The sequence below is a fragment of the Lycium ferocissimum genome, chromosome 4 (assembly GCF_029784015.1).
Source record: "Lycium ferocissimum isolate CSIRO_LF1 chromosome 4, AGI_CSIRO_Lferr_CH_V1, whole genome shotgun sequence".
NCBI lineage: Eukaryota > Viridiplantae > Streptophyta > Magnoliopsida > Solanales > Solanaceae > Lycium > Lycium ferocissimum.
In genome coordinates, this window is record NC_081345.1 from 45,595,749 (window position 1) to 45,614,538 (window position 18,790).

Below are 18,790 nucleotides of genomic sequence, written 5' to 3' on the forward strand. Positions count from 1 at the left end.
TTTTTTTAGTTATTTTTGGTCTATTTTAATATTTAGGATAAAATTTTTTTTGTGTATTACTTTTAGAAATCAATTGAACTTTTCTAATGTTTGTGGTTAATTTTTTTCTCTCAAATCTTATAGAAGAGTTTGTTAAGATACAACAACGACATAGTCGGTTCAAAAAATCACAAAAAGTGTGGAAAGTTTTTTGGTATTTATCCAAACGGGCCCGATGAAAGGGAAAAAGGTAAGAGATAAATAGATACTTGCCATCTTTAAGTTATATTAGAAAAATATATTTAATTTTAATTAATTAAATATATTATAGGACTTTTAATCGTTAATTATATATACAAGAAACAAATGTGATAATATCAATAATCAAAGGACAAGAACTGCAAGAAAAATTAATATTCAAATAATAATTAGGAAGACGTTTATATATATATATATATATATATATATATATAAGGTCTACGCAAATCATACTTATGAACCCATTAACTATGCTTTAGATTCGTCAAAGTGCAACGGTTAACAATTATGGTACATTTATGATTATTCATAAGCGAAGAGATCTAAAGTGTATAATTTAATTAATTAAAAGTTTAATATGTTCAGTCAGATATCACACGAATTAAAATTAAAATTTATCAATTATTAAAGTATCAAAAATACGATTAACCTGAAAGGTAATAGTGAAGGGGATTCATTCATTCCATATTTACCAACTACCTCCTCACAATGGGTCCTACTCATAAAAAGGCGAACAAAAAGTACTTCCTCGTCCCATTTAATTATATTACTAAAAATAATTTTAAATCCTAAATTACAAAAATAAGATAGAATTAATTAAATTTTTTTCATCCTACCCTTAATATTAAGTGTTCTTGAAAATAATCAATAGTGTTAGAGTGCATCTATTAGAGAGAGATAAGGGTAAGCTAGTAAAGATATTTTTTTTTTAATGATTTCTTAAGGGGCGTGTAAAAGGGAAAGTGGACAAGTAATATAGGACGGAGCGAGTATAAGAACGTACCCGTTCGATGTTAATATTAATCACACAATTTTATTATGACCAAGTCATAAATTATTGTTAGAATGTGCATTACATTACAACAGTCTTAACATGTTGCCATGTGCGGCTATGCATTAATATACAATTACTTTAACTCAATATTTCCTCATATCATTTATGGCATTCACCTAAGTAAAATTTATGAAATTCTAATGTCTCTCTCTCTTTGACATTTCAGTTCATTTTCACATTTACACCCAACAATGCAAGATAGATATTTTTTTGTACATGCATTTATTATTTGACTATGGTTAGAAGATATGTATTCTTGATTTAATTTTATTTATTAAATGTCAAAGAATTCAATGACATAATAGAAATATAAAATATTTATTTTTTACTCTATTTATGCCTTTTTTTTTTTCTTTGACACCTATACCTATGATTTCTTATTCAAATTTTATGTAGTTCAGAACAAGAACATAACCAAATCCACGCCTAAAGCCTCCTCCTTTCACTCATAAAGCAACAATTTTTTGAAGAAAATGCTCTATTTTTTTAATTTACACATTATGACTTAAAAATATTCCTACTTTTTAAGAAAAATGTAAAATTTACCCGTTTGGCCATTACAATTTTTCATTTTTTTTTTCCGAAAAATTATTTCACTTTATTTGGAAATCAACGTTTGATTATGAAAATTTCAAATTTGAAAAACACCTAACACCTTGTTATCACTTTTTTTTTTCTTTTTCACTTTCATATACTATTTGAGATTACCAAATATATTTTTAAAAATGATGTATAACCAAAAAACTTCATACATTGAAAATATAAGAGGTTTAAAAAAATTTCAAATCAAATGAAAAAATTTGGTTTTCACGGGCAAACGCCTACTTAGTGTACTTAGAAGTGGAATTCGTGGACAGATCTAGTGTTCATGTATTTTAAGAGGCACGAAATATTATTACCTTTTGTTTCCTTCTTAAAGAGATCGTCTTTTCCTTTAGTACTTTTAAATTAGTACTAGTAGAATATTATTTATTCTACATTACATGACAATAGTCTAACATGCTACTATGTTACCGGATAAAAAAGAGTTCACAAATCCTAAATCAATTGTCATGAGTCATCACTTCACCATAATGTGCGGATATGCATTATTATGCAGTAAGTACTTTAACTCCATATTTCTTCACATTATTTATGGCATTTGCCTAATTAAGTGAAAAATGTGAAAATCTATTGTCTTATTGCTACCTAAGAAATAAGAATGTGCGACCATAATAATTAAAAATAATTATACAACATTCCATTTTCATCTCCTTCGCCCCCCGCACCTCCCCCCCTTTTCGGATTCGAATCGCCGAAAATTTTTCAGAAAGCCTTTCCCCCCCCCCCCACCATTATTAAATCTTATGTGGTACGAATTCATATTAATCGGCCAGTGAGTTGAAAATACTGAATGGCTATTTTAAAAAAAAAAAGAATAACAGAATCAAACCCATGTCTAAAGCCTCCGCCTCCTACTCAAGAAGAAACAAAATACATGAAGATAAGTGCTCTATTTTGCAAAACTAGAAAAATACACGAGTTAGCTGTGTTAATATAGAAAAATATTTTAATGATGAAAATTGAAAATTAACATATTTGTAAGAGTTTTTCTACTCGAATAAATAAATTACTCCGAATACCAAAATTAGAAAAATACATGGAGTATTTTTATCACGATTTTAAATTCTATACCAAATAAAAAACCATCATATAAATTAAAATGGAGGAAGTATCTGATTAGCTGGTACCAAAAGAATATAGGAAACCTGAAATGGAAATGAGATATATGCTCATGGTATAGTTTCAAATCAGAAGACAAAATGTCAATCAAGCATCAATCAGGACACATGACTGTCGCTAAGAAGGAAAGTTAATTATCTGCTGGGGAATTAAAATTAATGAAGATCAGATCAAGCACATAGCTTCCGAAATTATTCATAGATAAGAAAAATTTATTCTTAGGTGAAAAGACGAAGAGGGGTGAGGATGACCGACGGCCTGGGTTGTTCAGTTTTTAGTGTTTTTTTTTTTTAATTTTATTTATGCCATCACCGTGTTTGAAATCAGCTGTCCAAAAAAAAAAAATTATTGTTGAAGAACTTCAAATGGGCTCAAGGAGAGTGCATTTTAAAATTTTTTGCACACGTGACCTTCAATTAGAGGTCCACATCCATTTTAACCCAAACCCAAATCCCCATTTTAACACAAACACAAACCCAAATCCTGAACTCCTATTTTTGTGAAGAGAGAGAGAAAATCAAAGTTATGCCAGATCTCGTTATTGGTGAGCTAGTGAAATAACCAAATTGTCACTTCAATGATCACTTCTTAATAATCAGTCATGTGCATATATTTTTTTTCAATTTATTGCTGCTTTTTGTTTATAGCTGCACAAGAAACCTCTTAAGTATACAATTATCTTTATATGGTCATAGATAGAAGAAGTGTTTAATTGAATACAAGAAGAATGATGGAAATCGCAAGCTTAGGTTGGTTGCAGTTTCTCTGTCACTAAACACCTTCATTCAATGAAGTAAAAATTATACTTCAATATAGCACAAATTCATTAAATTTAAAAAATGAATTAAAAGATTATTCGTGAGCTTTTAAAGCCAACACTCCAAAACATTGGTGGCAAGTGTGTCAAAATCAATGGAAGTATACCAAACTCAGGATTACACGAACTATATATTTATGCATATACCGAAAATGAAGGGTTCAATTAGAGATATACATCACACATTTTGAACACCATAAGTGATCCGCCTTTGATTCACCTTCATTCATTCCCTCACTAGGTTTTGGAAATATCAAATTCAACAATTTTTCATGAAAATAAAGGTTTGAGGCCGAATATATAATTGAGATTAGATTTGCATAGTCCTTTATAATTGAGATTAAATCAGCTTGTATAGTAGCTAAATATACACTAACTTCTCCAGTTATAACACTAAATTAGCATGGTGCTAAAGCAATAATATACTCAGAAAAACAGGGAATAAGCTTTTGCCCATATACTTTTTTAGAGGTTCAAGTCTCAAACCCTCAGCTGGAAACTTCTAATATCTCGTGCCTAAATTTCATTCAATTCCACAAAATCAATATTTTGGTCTTACTCTAACATTGGATTGACTTAAAGTTCTATAGGGGTTTAAGTTTTTGGAAAATGAGTGAAACGGTTGCATCTCTTGCTTTCGACTCGAACTATATATACGTGACACATTTAGTTGTATATAGTTAAAAAACCTAAGAGTTGTCGTTGTGTGACTAGAAGGTCCCAGACATGATTCTGAAAAAATCGACATTGACCTCCAATATTTTTTCGACTTCAATTTAGATTTGTTGAGAGATGTATGACCTCGGCAAAAGGGGGGTTTTCTCTCCTCAAACTCAAAGGAGGTTGTTGGATGCTTTCTACCGTTGTCTTATATGATCTCATGTTTAATATGGAAAGGGGACAGCAGAGGCAGGGTTAGCTACTTCATTTGAGCAAGGCGCCAGACATGCTCTCTCTCTTTCTTTTTTTTGCACAGGTTCAAGCTGTGGAAATAACCTCTAGCAGAAATGCAAGGTCAGTCTGCTATAGTAAACCCAATGTGATGCAACCTTTCCAGATATCTCACGGATAGCGGAAGCTTAATGCATCGAATTGCCCTTTGATTTGTATATAAATAAATAAATAAATTCACGCTCATACTATAAACTTAGTAGTAGGGATCGGTCCTTCCCCGGACTGCCCTTTGTTTTATATGGTATAATTTAAAAAAAAAAAAAACTTACTCTGGATCAAACTTGAAATCTTTAACACATATCTGTCAAGAGGAAAAAAAAATATGCAAAACGTGCTATTGATTGGAAGCTTAATTTAAAAAACAGGAATATTTTTACATGCTTTTGAAAGATGATCAAGAAAGAAACTTAATTTCTATACAAAACTTTGTGAATGTATCGAATTAAAGCAAAAGTCACAGCAGCAAGTCCTTCAGAGTAGTTCTCTCAACAGCATTTTCCTAAAAAATGGTGCAAAAGAGAGTGAAAAATATTGCATCAGGACAATGGATGAAAAGTCTAAGACAGCGGAGATATACAAATACAATTACAATATTTTAGTATCTATTTTAAAGAGAACGACATCTTCCGATAAACTTTTTTTTTTTTTTTCATTTTACCCTTAAATATCATGTTCTTATAGTTATAGAATGTCATCACACGTTTTAAACTACAGACTCTTAAAGCACTTTCGGTATAATTGTCAAAAGTATATACCCTCCATTCCTTTTTAAGTCGCTTTTAGCCTTTTAAATTTGTCTCAATATTAGTGATTTTTTAAAGTCAACTAATATATATTTTTTTTCAATTCCAAATTAATTATAATAAATAACAAATTTCTATAAATCTTATACATCTATATTTTTCTATGCATATACTAAAGGATGTTTTAGTAAAAATAACCCCTGGCTACCTTAACTAATACTATTAAATGATCTTCTTAATGAATGTGTCAAACCCTTAAAAATCAGTAAAAGGTTCTTCATTCTCTCTCCATTGATATATAAAATTTCCACCAAAAATGATATTACAAGAGAAAGTCAAATAATAAACCAACTATCTGTAAAATTAAATATATACATTGACATTATAAATCTTATACATCCATCCTTCTATCAAGGATAATTTATTCTTAGAATTACTAGTAAATAATTAGTATTAGTTACAAACAATAGGCTGTTAATTAGTTAAACATTATATAAACTTTTCACTAGCTAATTACAAAAGAAACTTTTGACAAACACCCCATATATGTAAATATATTCTTACACTATCAATATAGTTTATAATCTGTAATAACATAGAATTAGTTAAGTCAACTACAGTAATACTTATCAAAAAGATGTACGGTAAATATAATTTAACTGACCTGGTCAATGCTGAATGGATCATTGTCAACATGATGAACTGGCCTGCCTCTCTCATCATACAAAATAAGCCCACTGAATCTCGGCAACTCACACTTTTCACCCATAAGTATAGGCCTTTGCCACACGGGTGAGTCCGAGTTGTGGCTCTGCCACCTGGCGGAATCGCCCTTAAGTTGACTTGCAGCAACAAGTAACGGAGAAACTCTCTCCGTATGACTCTTGCTCCTTTTCTCCTCCCACTTGCTCGGCCCGCTCCATCGTACCGTACTCGTCAGCATTTTCTTCACACAATTACTATTCAAACTCAAAAACTTTGGCTCAGACCATTCTATATCGCGGGCCGGGCCCACTAGCCCCTTTCTCCTAGTTGTTGCTCTTCTTTTGATAAAAGCAACAACTATGCAAATTCCAATTACCAACGTACAAATGCAAACGAAAAATGCAACTGATTCTTGAGTTGAGAGTTTCCATTTGTCTTCCAAGTTCCATAGAGCTGCTTCCATTCTTTTGGTTCAAGAATGTGCACAATTATTTTTGATGAAATGGTAAAGAGAAGAGGATAATGAGTTGATGAATGTATTTGGAAAAAATAGAGGTTGCTTTGTATAATTGGACTAAGCTTTTTCTGAAGTTCACCGACACTTAATTCTATTTTCGTGCTAACATTTACTCACCGTTTTGGTTTTGGAAGGAATAAAAGCCCTTCACGAGATACATGTAGTAGGAATTAAGGAATGCTCTTGCCAACATACTTTGCTCAAACAAACACACACACAAAAAACAGGAAAGAAGTGTAAGTTTTATCCATTTATGTTGTTATAAAGACAGTTTACATGATAAGTCACTTAAATATCAAGTATTCTAGGAAGTGTGTTTCAGGGTGTGTTGGGTGTGTTTGGTGTGGAGGAAAATATTTTTCAGTATACGTTTTCCAATTTTTCATATTTGATCGGTTAAAATATTTTGAAAAATACTTTTTCAAGCAAAACAAGTTCTATAAAAGTCAAAAGAAAATGACTTCCCAGTGAAACTAGGTAAAACAAGTCCAATAAATAATATTCCATGCTTATTGTCTCCCCTGCACCCCAACACTCCCTCCACGCCCTACCCCACTCTCCTCGCACCCGACCCCCTCACGTAGCCGGTAGCACCTACTCACCCACCCCTCACCCCTCCCCCAACCCCCCCCCCCCCCCCCACACACACATCTCCACATAAATGATCTTGGGACAATATTTTTTGTTTACGTATCAAATACTAGAAAATAAGAAAGAAAATCTTGCTTAGGAAAACATTTTCCATCATACCAAACGCACCCTTAGGTTATCATTGTGATTTAAAATGTTACAACATGTTAATTAGGACCTTTTCGAGTTACTGTTCAATGCTATTACATATTACATAGAGTTAATCAACATGCAATTACATTTTAAGTAAACTTAATTATATAGGAACTATTTTTCTTACCCCGTCAGTTAATGGAACTTGAAGACTATTTACAATAACACAATTTTTAATATGTCTAAGTAAGTTCACTTACAATTTAAAGATCCTCAAGTATGTTTTCAGTGATTGAATTTCATGAATAATTTATTCCCAATATTTTATATGAGTGGCAAATCGAACTTCGAGCTTGCACAGATCTTTAAGCTGAAAAACTGGACAACCCATGACTAGTATGGTCTTGAATAAAAGTCTTTAATTTCTGGGACTTGAAACATTGATAGATGCACTACTTTGCACTACTTACACTCCACTCCATTTGTTATTTTAATGCCAAAAAATCAAAGATGCAAGACTGCTGCTCGCTATTAATTATGATCCATGTAATTCTATTAATTATGATCCATGCAAATTACATCTGGTACACTTTATTTTGATTTAGTTCTATGATAACTTCACAAAGATGAAATGTTACCCTTCTGTACTTAAAACATTTAAAATGATATTAATATCTCTTTTAGAATTTTTATTCATTCATGTCCATAGGCCTTTATCCTTAATTGAAGTCCACCGTGAAATCGGTGGATTTCACATGTCCAAATTTACCTCTCAATTTTTTCTTATGGTTGAAAATTAACCTCAGGTTAGGGCTCTGACAGTCAAGGACAAAATCAAAAAAATTCCTTATTGGCAGGATAAGATTAGACCAAAACTGTATCCCTCCTACCAAACGACCCCTAACGGAGCACGAAATTGCTTAATTTCGGATAATATAGGAGCAAATTTGACCCCTTTTCCCTATTTTGTTTAAGGATCCAATCTCACTGTGTGATTTTGTGATAATGCAGGATCCTGGTACTCCACCAACCAAGAGATATTGGCTATCCATTAATTTGGGTACATAGATTTTTGTCATTGGCAATGAATATGCAGAATGGACAGTTAGTAACTTTCTTTTTATTGTTAATGGACAGTTATTGACTTTGACATCATAGCTCCTAGTGGCAAATGATATCAGGAACCTATGTTTCACGGACTCATCAATGCAACAACATTTTTGAAGAGTCCGAGTTGCATAGTAAACTCTTTCATTGTAGTTTTAAGTCCAGAAATGTGCTTCTCCTTGGACACCTTTTGATTTACTTTGCCCCAAGGGTGTTAAATATCAAAGAGTCCATATAAAGAAGCAGAAAAAAGGATTCCAGAATGACAAGTTCCAAATTCTCAATTATTTCCCCATAATGCTGACAAAACAATACAATTCATTGGACTTTACTGTGTAAGCAAGTTACAACCAGCTTGAATACCTTGTATTCTTAGGGGCTGTTTTTAGCTGTGAGTATTAGAAACAATTCGGATCAGATGCACGACAACAAGATTTGTCAAGAAGAAAAAATTGTCACGCGATGAATCAAAAGGCGGTGTGAAGATCAAGAATTTTATTCATTAATAAAATCAATAATGCAGTAGCTACAGCACTACAAATTTACAGGGCGTAGATACTAACGAGGTAAACTGAACTGAGAAATGCCTAATTTTGGCAAAGAGACCCTAACACTAACCAGATAGGCAGATATCATACATGATGTATGTTTTGACAATTTCATCATTGAATCTCCGATAGGACTGCTTCGTTAAACGAACATGCAGATCTTGAATTCTTTTACCTCCAAGGTGGATTTAATCCATTCTAAGTCAGACCGTATTGGATGGTGCGAACCTCTCGGTGAGCAGCAGCAGCAACAGCAACAGCAGCAGCGCCAACTGCACCAAATTGACTTTGTGCCTGTAGTAGTTTTGCATCTATTCCAATTTGACCACCCAATTGAGATACTTTTTCTTGTGTCTGATAATACGGGTTGGTGTTGCATTGTGCAGGTAGGGGTCTAACTTGAGTGGTATCCTTAGCTTCTGTCCTGAACATATACTGCGGAGAAATGCCATGAGGGAGGTCAGTATTCTGTGTATGTACTCTTCCGTCATACGGTAAAATTGGCCCTACAACTCTCCCAGGTTTGGCTGAAAAGGATAGAATAACTATTAGATAACAATCCAATAAACATGCTGTGAACAAAATCCTGTACAATATTCATGTGCAAAATTAGCCCATGAAAACATGACCCGCCCATTTATAAGTTCAGCCTATTTCAGCCCAACCCGCTTCAGTCTATCAAAAAATTGGGCTAATATGTAGCCCAAATTGACCCATGGGTAATCTTGTCAAAATATTTTCCAAAAGACATCATTTTAATTTGATATGTTACATATATACCCATAATAAAATAAAATAAAATAAATAGTTTTATTAGGTATTAAAACATTATAAAAGAACAAACAAAGAAATTAAAACTTACTCCCTCCGTTTCAATTTGTTTCTCTGGTTTTGACTTGGCACGGAGTTTAAGTAAAGAGGACTTTTGAATCTTGTGGCCTTAAATTAAGGATACGTGGAATGTACAAAAATGTCCTTTAATCTTGTGGTCTTAAACATACCATGTGGAAAGTTGGAATTTAATAGTTGCCAATAAGGGAAAGAGGCATTCTTTTTTAAACGGACTAAAAACGAAAGTAAGACAAACAAATTGAAATGGAGGGAGTAATAAGAATTGGGCAGATCCGGTTATGACTGCAATCTATTTCAGCTCAAGTAACTTTAGAACAGGTCAATAACACGCCCATTTTGACCTGCTCAACCTGCCTATTTGACACCCTATATATATACATTCATTGAGGGTCTGAGTAAGACATGATCATGTCTGATCCATATTTGATTCCCCTTCATTCGTGGGAGGGTATAAGATTAGAGGCTTTTTACCATAGTTGAGTTGCAATTGAGATCGAGTTACACATGGTAAAACAATTGACTCTATTCCATCGACAGGCATTTGATATAACATCACATCACAAGACCAAACGCGTAGTACATGTTTAACTATACCTCCATGGACTCGATGTAGTGGTCGTGAAATGTTTTGCATAGTTCCTGAGATTTTCTCTGTGACTCTATCAGTAGTTGCTTTTTCTGTTGCTTGTCTATGATCAAACACAGAGAAGTTTTGCCTAGCTTTGGGAGGAATGGTGCTGGAATTGACCGCTGAACTGCACACATTTAGGGACGTGATTAAGCCCAAGATAAACAAAGAGAATATGAGACAGCAAGCGGGAAAGTATTCCCCACTATGAAACACTTCTTATTTTCTCTTATTGAAAAAGGTTCAAAATAGTCCCTTATGCTTGAGGGTAGGTTTAAAATAGTTCCTTTAGTACACATTTAACAGTTTTGGTCCTTTAAGTTTGCCAAAAGTTAACACTTTTAATCTCCATCAAATATGTGTACTTCCAACTGTGAGGTCCGATTAAATATTTTCTATTTTCACAAACTGATTAAATTTAACAACCAGAGTTTGGTAAATATCTGGCGGAGACCAAAAGTGCTCACTTTTGGCAAACTTAAAGGACCAAAACTAAAGTGATACTTAAGGGACTATCTTGAACCTGCTACCAAAGATAAGGGACCATTATTGTCATTTTCTCCAAAGAGAAGCATACATGAAGCGAGTACTGGTGAAAAGTAACCAACAAGATTGACAAATCGAATCCTGTATAATCTTACCGAGGAAGAGAGGCGTGCTTTCTACCAAGAGGAATAACTGGCTCACTTTTACCATTATTTTCCTCAAGATATGCAAATTGCCTTCTAAACTGACCACTTGCACTGCAAATGTAAACGATTTCCACAAAGTGAGATAAGATCAAATATGCTAACTGAAAGTAGAGATAAGCATGAGTCAAGGAGCTTGCTAGAACCTAGGATAGAGAAAATTTGTGCCGTCATTTCCAGATATGTAATCCTTTTGAAGTTGAGGATGATATTCTAATATCTCCCGAAAAATTAGTTCCTTAATGTCCTCCTTTGTTACCCTTCGCCTCTCAAATTCAAATTCCAGATTTGATATTGGTCGACAAGAAGGTTCCCTCTCAATCTTGGCCAGTCCCTTGAAGTAAGGATCAGACAAAGCCTGGAAGAAAGGGAGGAGCGGGCGAGAATCAGTGGAAGCAAAATTAGAACCAACTACTAAGCAAGATAAGGATGAGCATAGAAGGATACTTCCTCCGTCCAAATTTATGTGGCACTCTTTCTCTTTTAAGTCAGTCCCAAAAAGAATGACACATGTCTATATTTACTGACAAATTAACTTTAAAATGCCTATTTTACCCATAATAAGATGATTTATAGCCACTACAAATATCTGATTTTACACCACAAATTTCAAAATTCGTCCTTTCATTCTTAAACTCCGTGCCAGTCAAACACCTTCACATAAATTGAGACAGAGGGAGTACCATTTATGCTAATGTTGAAAATCATGAATATATTAGGAGGCACAATTACCTCTTCGGCAGTAGGTCGATCCTTTGGATCAAATGCTAACAACCTCTGTAACAGTGGGAGCACCAGAGGATCTGAATTCGGAAATTTCTCAGTAAAAGGAACTGGGTTCTTTTTCCGCATGGTTGTCAAATACTTTCTTGCCTTCTCATTACGAACCTGCACAGAAAGAGAGGATGCTCCACTATCAATGTGTTGCAAGATAAGGCTGATATCCAGTCATCCACCAACAAAAAAAAAAAAAAAAAAAAAAAAAAAAGTAGACTGAAGGGTTTTACCCCAGCTATGGTATCAACTGACGGCGTCCCAAGAAGATCGGTCATCAAATCTAACTGATGAACAACACTTTTGCCCGGGAACAATGGTTTTCCTGTCAGTACCTCCGCAAAAATGCAGCCTATACCCCAAATATCAATGGCAGGCGTATACTGAAAGGAATGCAAGGACAATATAGAGATTTAGAAAACATCAGTAAAACCCTGCTGGAAAATTAATGCAGTACGTGACACAGTTACCTGAAGAATAGATAATTCAACTTCCAGGAGAGTTCAATAGTCCTCCCTGAACAACAACGGTTTTAATCTACACGTCACTCTTTAATACGCTTATAATGTATTTTTTTGAATAAGTAATACGCTTATAATGTATTTTTTTGAATAAGTTATACGCTTATAATGTATTTTTTTGAATAAGTAATACGCTTATAATGTGTTGACTATATAAAACTGGTGTTCTAACCAAAATACCCCAGCTTCGAACAGTACCAGCATATCAGAAGCTGCAACAAGAATGGGACAAGTACATTTTTGCCTTCCTATGGCTATTGGGAAAAAAGAACCTATACATGATAATTCAACGGCATCAGAACCAACTAAAACTGGCAAAACGGCTAAGAGGTTGTTTGGTTGCTTGAGTTAAGCTGGTATTAGTTATACAGGTAATAATAATGCAGGGGATAGTTATTCATGTATTAGTTATACAGGGTTTAGTTATGTAGAAATGAGTTAATCATGTAATTATTCCATCTTCTATCCTGCATAAAATAATACATAATACATAGATTCCCTCATAACTTATACATGTATTAGTTATGAGGGACTTTAAACTGGCAACCCAACACCGTACTTGATCTGCTAAATTTTATACATACTAACTAAAATGCTATCAAAAATGGTACTAATTATGCTAGTTTTAATACATGAGTAATTCACATCCTAACCAGGAACCGAACGACCTCTAACAGTATAAATGCTCTATCCCTGTCGCAATGCATAAAATGATTGACTACAGAATGGCCAAACCTGAAGACCTAAGACGGACAAACAAACAGAAAACAAACTATTCATGACTTTCCGCTTCAACTAATTATGTGCACCATATTGGGTGGTGGTTCTCTTCTCACCCTTTTTCTTTGTCCAACACCTGGGGTGGGGCTGGCAAAATGGTTAAAAAAACAAGTAACCATCCAATTCGACCCATTAAAAATGGATTGGATAACTGACCATTTAAAAATGGATCAAATATGGATATTAGCCATATTATCCACTAAAAATGGATATCCAAACGGATAATATGGATATTCATATTATCCATACCATTTGTTTGTTTGTTATTTTTCATGAGTTCTTGCTTTTTGGGAGTTTAAGCTTATTGTGGCTTTTAGCTTGTGTTCTTACCTGACTATCCATATTATCCATCGGTTAGCCCATTTTCTATCCATGTTAAAGATGGACGGGTCGGATATTTAATCCGTTTTTGTTTAACCCGTTTTGACCCACCCATATCCGATCCGACCCGCTTGTTTGCCACTCCTAACCTGGGGGATGGATGTATTGGAAGGGATGTAGAGTGCATCGCTACATGAAAAACTACCACCTACTAAGAAATTATTAAATAGAAGACAAATCAAGCGACACATTGTTAGCATGAACTACCTTGGAAAAGAAAGATCCACATAGTTCAGGAGCCCTGTACCATCTTGTAGCGACATAATCCTGTATAGAGTGTCAGAAGACAAAAGGTCAACAAAATACATCCAAAACTGAAGATAATAGCGAATAAAATGCACTTCAGGTAAAGTTAACCCTATATCAAGAAAAAATAAAACGACATAAATGACATTGATCTCAGATGGGACAAAGATCTAAAGAAAGCATACCGTCCAAAGTACTGTGCTTGGAGTATCATGGAATGCAACCCTTGCCAATCCTAAGTCACATATTTTGAGTTTACAGTTCGCATTTGCCAATATATTTTTCGGCTTAAGGTCTCGATGGTACACATTCGCTGAAACAAACACATACAAGTCAGACACGGAAAATAGAGAGGAAAAAAAAAAAGGACTAGTCACCACATGCACAAGATAATTTACCTGTGTGCATATATTTCAGTGCTCGAAGCATCTGATATAGAAAAAAGCGATGGTGTTCATGTGACAAGTCATCATTAGCCTTGATGACATGGTGAAGATCAGATTCCATAAGCTCGAAAACAACATAAATATCTTTGAAGTCTCTTTTTGAAGGTGGTAACATGATTCTTTTAATGTCCACGATATCAGGATGCCTTAAAAGTCTAAGCAATTTAATTTCACGCAAAATTCGAATCGCATCAGAGGTGTGCTCGAAAATATCAGTTATTTTCTTAATTGCCACTTTTTCACCGGTATGAGTGTCGATGGCAGCACAAACAACTCCATAGCTTCCTTTTCCAATAATTTCCAGAATTTTATACCTATTTGCCTCTCCATACTCTGTAAAGAACTCGACTTCTTTGGTATTCTAGAACATTAAAGAAAAGGATAAGGAATTAAGAATTTGATCATATTCAACAAACAGACCAATTGGCATGAAGTAAAGAGTAAGAAATCAAGGAGTCATTTAGACATAGAAATATTTTTGGACATAGAAATATTTTCCTTTCTTTTCAAAAAAATATTTTCAAAACATTATTTGGTTATACAATGGAATGATTTTTTGGTTAGTTTGTAAAGATGAGTTTTTAAAAGCTTAATAACCAGGCTTTAGTGAAATTTATTTTCCCACTAACAAAATTTCAACTTTTTTTCAAGTGAAATGCATGTCCAAACACAACTTCAACTTCAAAAGCTCGTTTTTCCAAGTTTCAACCAAATCTACGTCCAAACATCTACCTAGTCTCCCCCTTCTCAGTCACAAGGTTGTTTTATTTCTAAGAATGAAAAAACAAGTGAAGATTTTTCCAAACTGTCAGAGAAAAGTAACTGGAAGGCCATAATTAAAGCATCGATAAACTGAAAAATTCCAAGAACCAATTTTTTCACTAATAAAGGGTAATGCAGCTAGAGATCTAATAGTGCTAAATAACACCAAAAAACAGATGACTAGTTAAGTAATTAAACTACTACATATCCTCAAGTTCCAAAAACAAAAACATGATAAAACTAACAAAGCTGCTTTCTTTAGCAGCAATATGAACCTGAACTTTTTAAGAAAACTTGTCCTCCTTAAAATCAAGAAACTGGACGACACAGCCTATTTGGACATGGAGATTTTCTTCCTTTTTTTCAAATAACATTGTTTGATCATACATTGGAATGATTTTTTGGTTAGTTTTTCAAGTTTGATGATCAAGACCAGTTTTTCAAGTGAAACTTTTTTCCACTAGTTTCAAGTAAATTTCATGTCCCAACACAACTTTTAACTTCCAAATACCATTTTTCAACTTCAGCTTCAATTTTTTTTTTCTTCCAAATTTCAACCAAATCTATGGCCAAACATCTGCTAAGAGAACTGACCAGAAATGAAGAATCCCAACTGACAGAAAAACCAAATTTCTTCAGCTAGATTCAGTTCAATTTGACTTTGTGGTACTACTTATACATTCAATTCACACAAACATTGTTTTAGAGCTAAACTTCTAAGCTCTCAAAAAGCAAAAATTTAACAACAAGACCCCCATATTTCTTCAAGATCTCTCATTAAGTACAACAAAATCAAATTTTTAGAGAAACAGAAAAAACCTTCTTGCGATAATCTTGTTGCATCTTAATTTGAGAATTTTCATAACATTGTTTGGTTATACATTGGACTTAATTTTTGTTAGTTTTTGACTCTCCCCTTTTTTTTTTTTTTTTTTCTTTTTCACTAACAAAACTTCAACTTTTTTCAACTGAAATGATGTCCAAACACACCTTCAACTTCAAAATACAAATTTTCAACTTCAAAATACAATTTTTCTTCAACTTCAAACACTCTTTTTTCCAAGCAGCAATATGGTCATGAACTTAGAAAAGCAAAAATTTACAAAAAAGGCCCTCATAATTCTTCAAGATTTCTACTTGAGTACAACAAAATCAAAATACCAAAATTCAGTTTAATTTTTACTTGTATTCAGTTCAAGCAAGTATTTCTCCCCAAAAATCAAAAATTTACAAAAAAGACCCTCATATTTCTTAAAGATCTCTCCTTTAGTACAACAAAAATCAAATTATCAGAATGCCACTTTTTTCAGCTAGATTCAGTTCAATTTTACTTGTTTTACTTATATTCAATTCACACAAACAATATTGAGCTAACACTTCTTAGCTCCCCAAAAAGCAAAAAATTACAAAAAAGACCCTCATATTTCTTCAAGATTTCTACTTGAGTACAAAAATTCAAAAATACCATTTTTTCCCAGCTATCAGTATATACTAATATCTATATATTCAATTCACACAAACATTGTTGAGCTAACATTCTAAGCTCCCCAAAAAGCAAAAATTTACAAAAAAGACCCTCATATTTCTTCAAGATTTCTACTTGAGTACAACAAAATCAAAATACCATTTTTTTTCAGCTAGATTCAGTTCAATTTTTACTTGTTTTATCTATATATTCAATTCACTGTTGAACTAACATTCTAAGCAAAAATCAAACAAAAAAAGACCCTCATATTTCTTCAAGATTTCTATTGCAAAAATTCAAAAATACTTTTTCCAGCTAGATTCAGTCCAATTTTTACTTGTCTTACTAATATCTATATATTCAATTCACACAAACAATAATGAGCTAACACTTCTTAGCTCCCCAAAAAGCAAAAAATTACAAAAAAGACCCTCATATTTCTTCAAGATTTCTACTTGAGTACAACAAAATCAAAATACCTTTTTTTTTTTCAGCTAGATTCAGTTCAATTTTTACTTGTTTTACTAATATCTATATATTCAATTCACACAAACATTGTTGAGCTAACATTCTAAGCTCCCCAAAAAGCAAAAATTTACAAAACAGACCCTCATATTTCTTCAAGATTTCTACTTGAGTACAACAAAATCAAAATACCATTTTTTTTCCAGCTAGATTCAGTTCAATTTTTACTTGTTTTACTTATATCTATATATTCAATTCACACAAACATTGTTGAGCTAACATTCTAAGCTCCCCAAAAAGCAAAAATTTACAAAAAGACCCTATATTTTTTTCAGCAAGATTCAGTTCAATTTTACTTGTTTTACTTATATCTATATATTCAATTCACACAAACATTGTTGAGCTAACATTCTAAGCTCCCCAAAAAGCAAAAATTTACAAAACAGACCCTCATATTTCTTCAAGATTTCTACTTGAGTACAACAAAATCAAAATACCTTTTTTTTTTTCAGCTAGATTCAGTTCAATTTTTACTTGTTTTACTTATATCTATATATTCAATTCACACAAACATTGTTGAGCTAACATTCTAAGCTCCCCAAAAAGCAAAAAATTACAAAAAGACAAAATTTCTATTTACACTTGTTTTACTTAAAATCTATATATTCAATTCACACAAACAATATTGACTAACACTTCTTAGCTCCCAAAAAGCAAAAAATTCATATTTCTTCAAGATTTCTACTTGAGTACAAAATTCAAAATACAATTTTTTTTCAATTCAGTCCTTGTCTTACTAATATCTATTATTCAATTCACACACAACAATAATGAGCTAACACTTCTTAGCTCCCCAAAAAGCAAAAAATTACAAAAAAGACCCTCATATTTCTTCAAGATTTCTACTTGAGTACAAAAATTCAAAATACCATTTTTTCCAGCTAGATTCAGTCCAATTTTTACTTGTCTTACTAATATCTATATATTCAATTCACACAAACATTGTTGAGCTAACATTTCAAAGCTCCCCAAAAAACCAAAAATTTACAAAAAAGACCCTCATATTTCTTCAAGATCTCTCTTTTAGTACAACTAAATCAAATTTTCAGAGAAAGACAGCAAAGCAAACAAACCTTCTTGCGATGATCTTGTTGCATCTTAATTTTGAGAAAATTTCTAACAACCCACTACACCAACTTCTATTTTCTTCTAATTTTTCCCCTGATCTTAAACAAAAAGATCAGATCAAACACAAAACACAGAAATTACAAAATTAGCCACAATTGCACCACCGACTGCTACTACGTATGTCCAAAATTGCAAAAACGTCGTCTTTTCTCTCCCAATTCAAGAAACTAAAAGTAACTGTATAAACTCAGCTACTAACTTATTCAAATACTACTCTAAAACTATAAATTGAGCTAAAAGAACAATAAATTTTGAAAGAAACTGAAGAGATAATCAAATAGAGAACAAACCCTTTAATGGGTTTTGAAGATCTAATGGAGAAATAGAGAAAGGAGAAAGGAGAAGAGTTTTGAAAATGGATAGAAATACTGAAAGGAAAAAAAGAAACCAAAAAAAAAAAAGATAGGAAAGCTGCTAGTTTGTTTTGATTGGTACGGTCTTTTATACGGCAATGTTATTTTTTTAGGGAAAGGATAAAAAATGTCCCTCTATTTTAGAAAAGGGTTAAAATATCCTAAATTATAAATTTGGATAAAAAATATCCCTCCCATCATTAAAGTTTTCAAATATATATTTATCTTAACGGAAATTTCCAACATAACCAGATTTTATTTTTAAACCGGCTTCAATTATACCCGACTTAACTATATAAAAATTTATATGCGATCAACTTGTTCCCGAGTCC

The 18,790-nt window shown here is 32.8% G+C and overlaps 2 protein-coding genes across 4 annotated transcripts; both read right to left on the reverse strand.

Moving 5' to 3' along the window:
- Positions 1-4,924: 4,924 nt before the first annotated feature.
- On the reverse strand, positions 4,925-6,734 carry LOC132054770 (uncharacterized). The gene is made up of 2 exons (XM_059446739.1): positions 5,952-6,734; positions 4,925-5,049 (listed from the first exon to the last, which is right to left on the reverse strand). Exon 1 carries the CDS (start codon positions 6,474-6,476, stop codon positions 5,964-5,966), a length of 513 nt encoding a protein of 170 aa, XP_059302722.1. The 5' UTR covers positions 6,477-6,734; the 3' UTR covers positions 4,925-5,049; positions 5,952-5,963.
- A 2,106-nt stretch (positions 6,735-8,840) lies between these two features.
- LOC132053278 (mitogen-activated protein kinase 19-like) lies at positions 8,841-18,455 on the reverse strand. Of its 3 annotated transcripts, XM_059445234.1 has the most exons (11): positions 18,320-18,455; positions 18,051-18,282; positions 14,178-14,586; positions 13,965-14,092; positions 13,741-13,800; positions 12,085-12,234; positions 11,810-11,965; positions 11,224-11,435; positions 11,030-11,131; positions 10,355-10,515; positions 8,841-9,435 (listed from the first exon to the last, which is right to left on the reverse strand). In XM_059445234.1, exons 2-11 carry the CDS (start codon positions 18,072-18,074, stop codon positions 9,107-9,109), a joined length of 1,731 nt encoding a protein of 576 aa, XP_059301217.1. In that variant the 5' UTR covers positions 18,075-18,282; positions 18,320-18,455; the 3' UTR covers positions 8,841-9,106. The 3 variants fall into 3 exon arrangements, with proteins under 3 accessions (XP_059301217.1, XP_059301218.1, XP_059301219.1); XM_059445235.1 differs by having other exon boundaries at positions 18,051-18,455; XM_059445236.1 differs by lacking the exon at positions 11,030-11,131 and having other exon boundaries at positions 18,051-18,449.
- Positions 18,456-18,790: the final 335 nt, after the last annotated feature.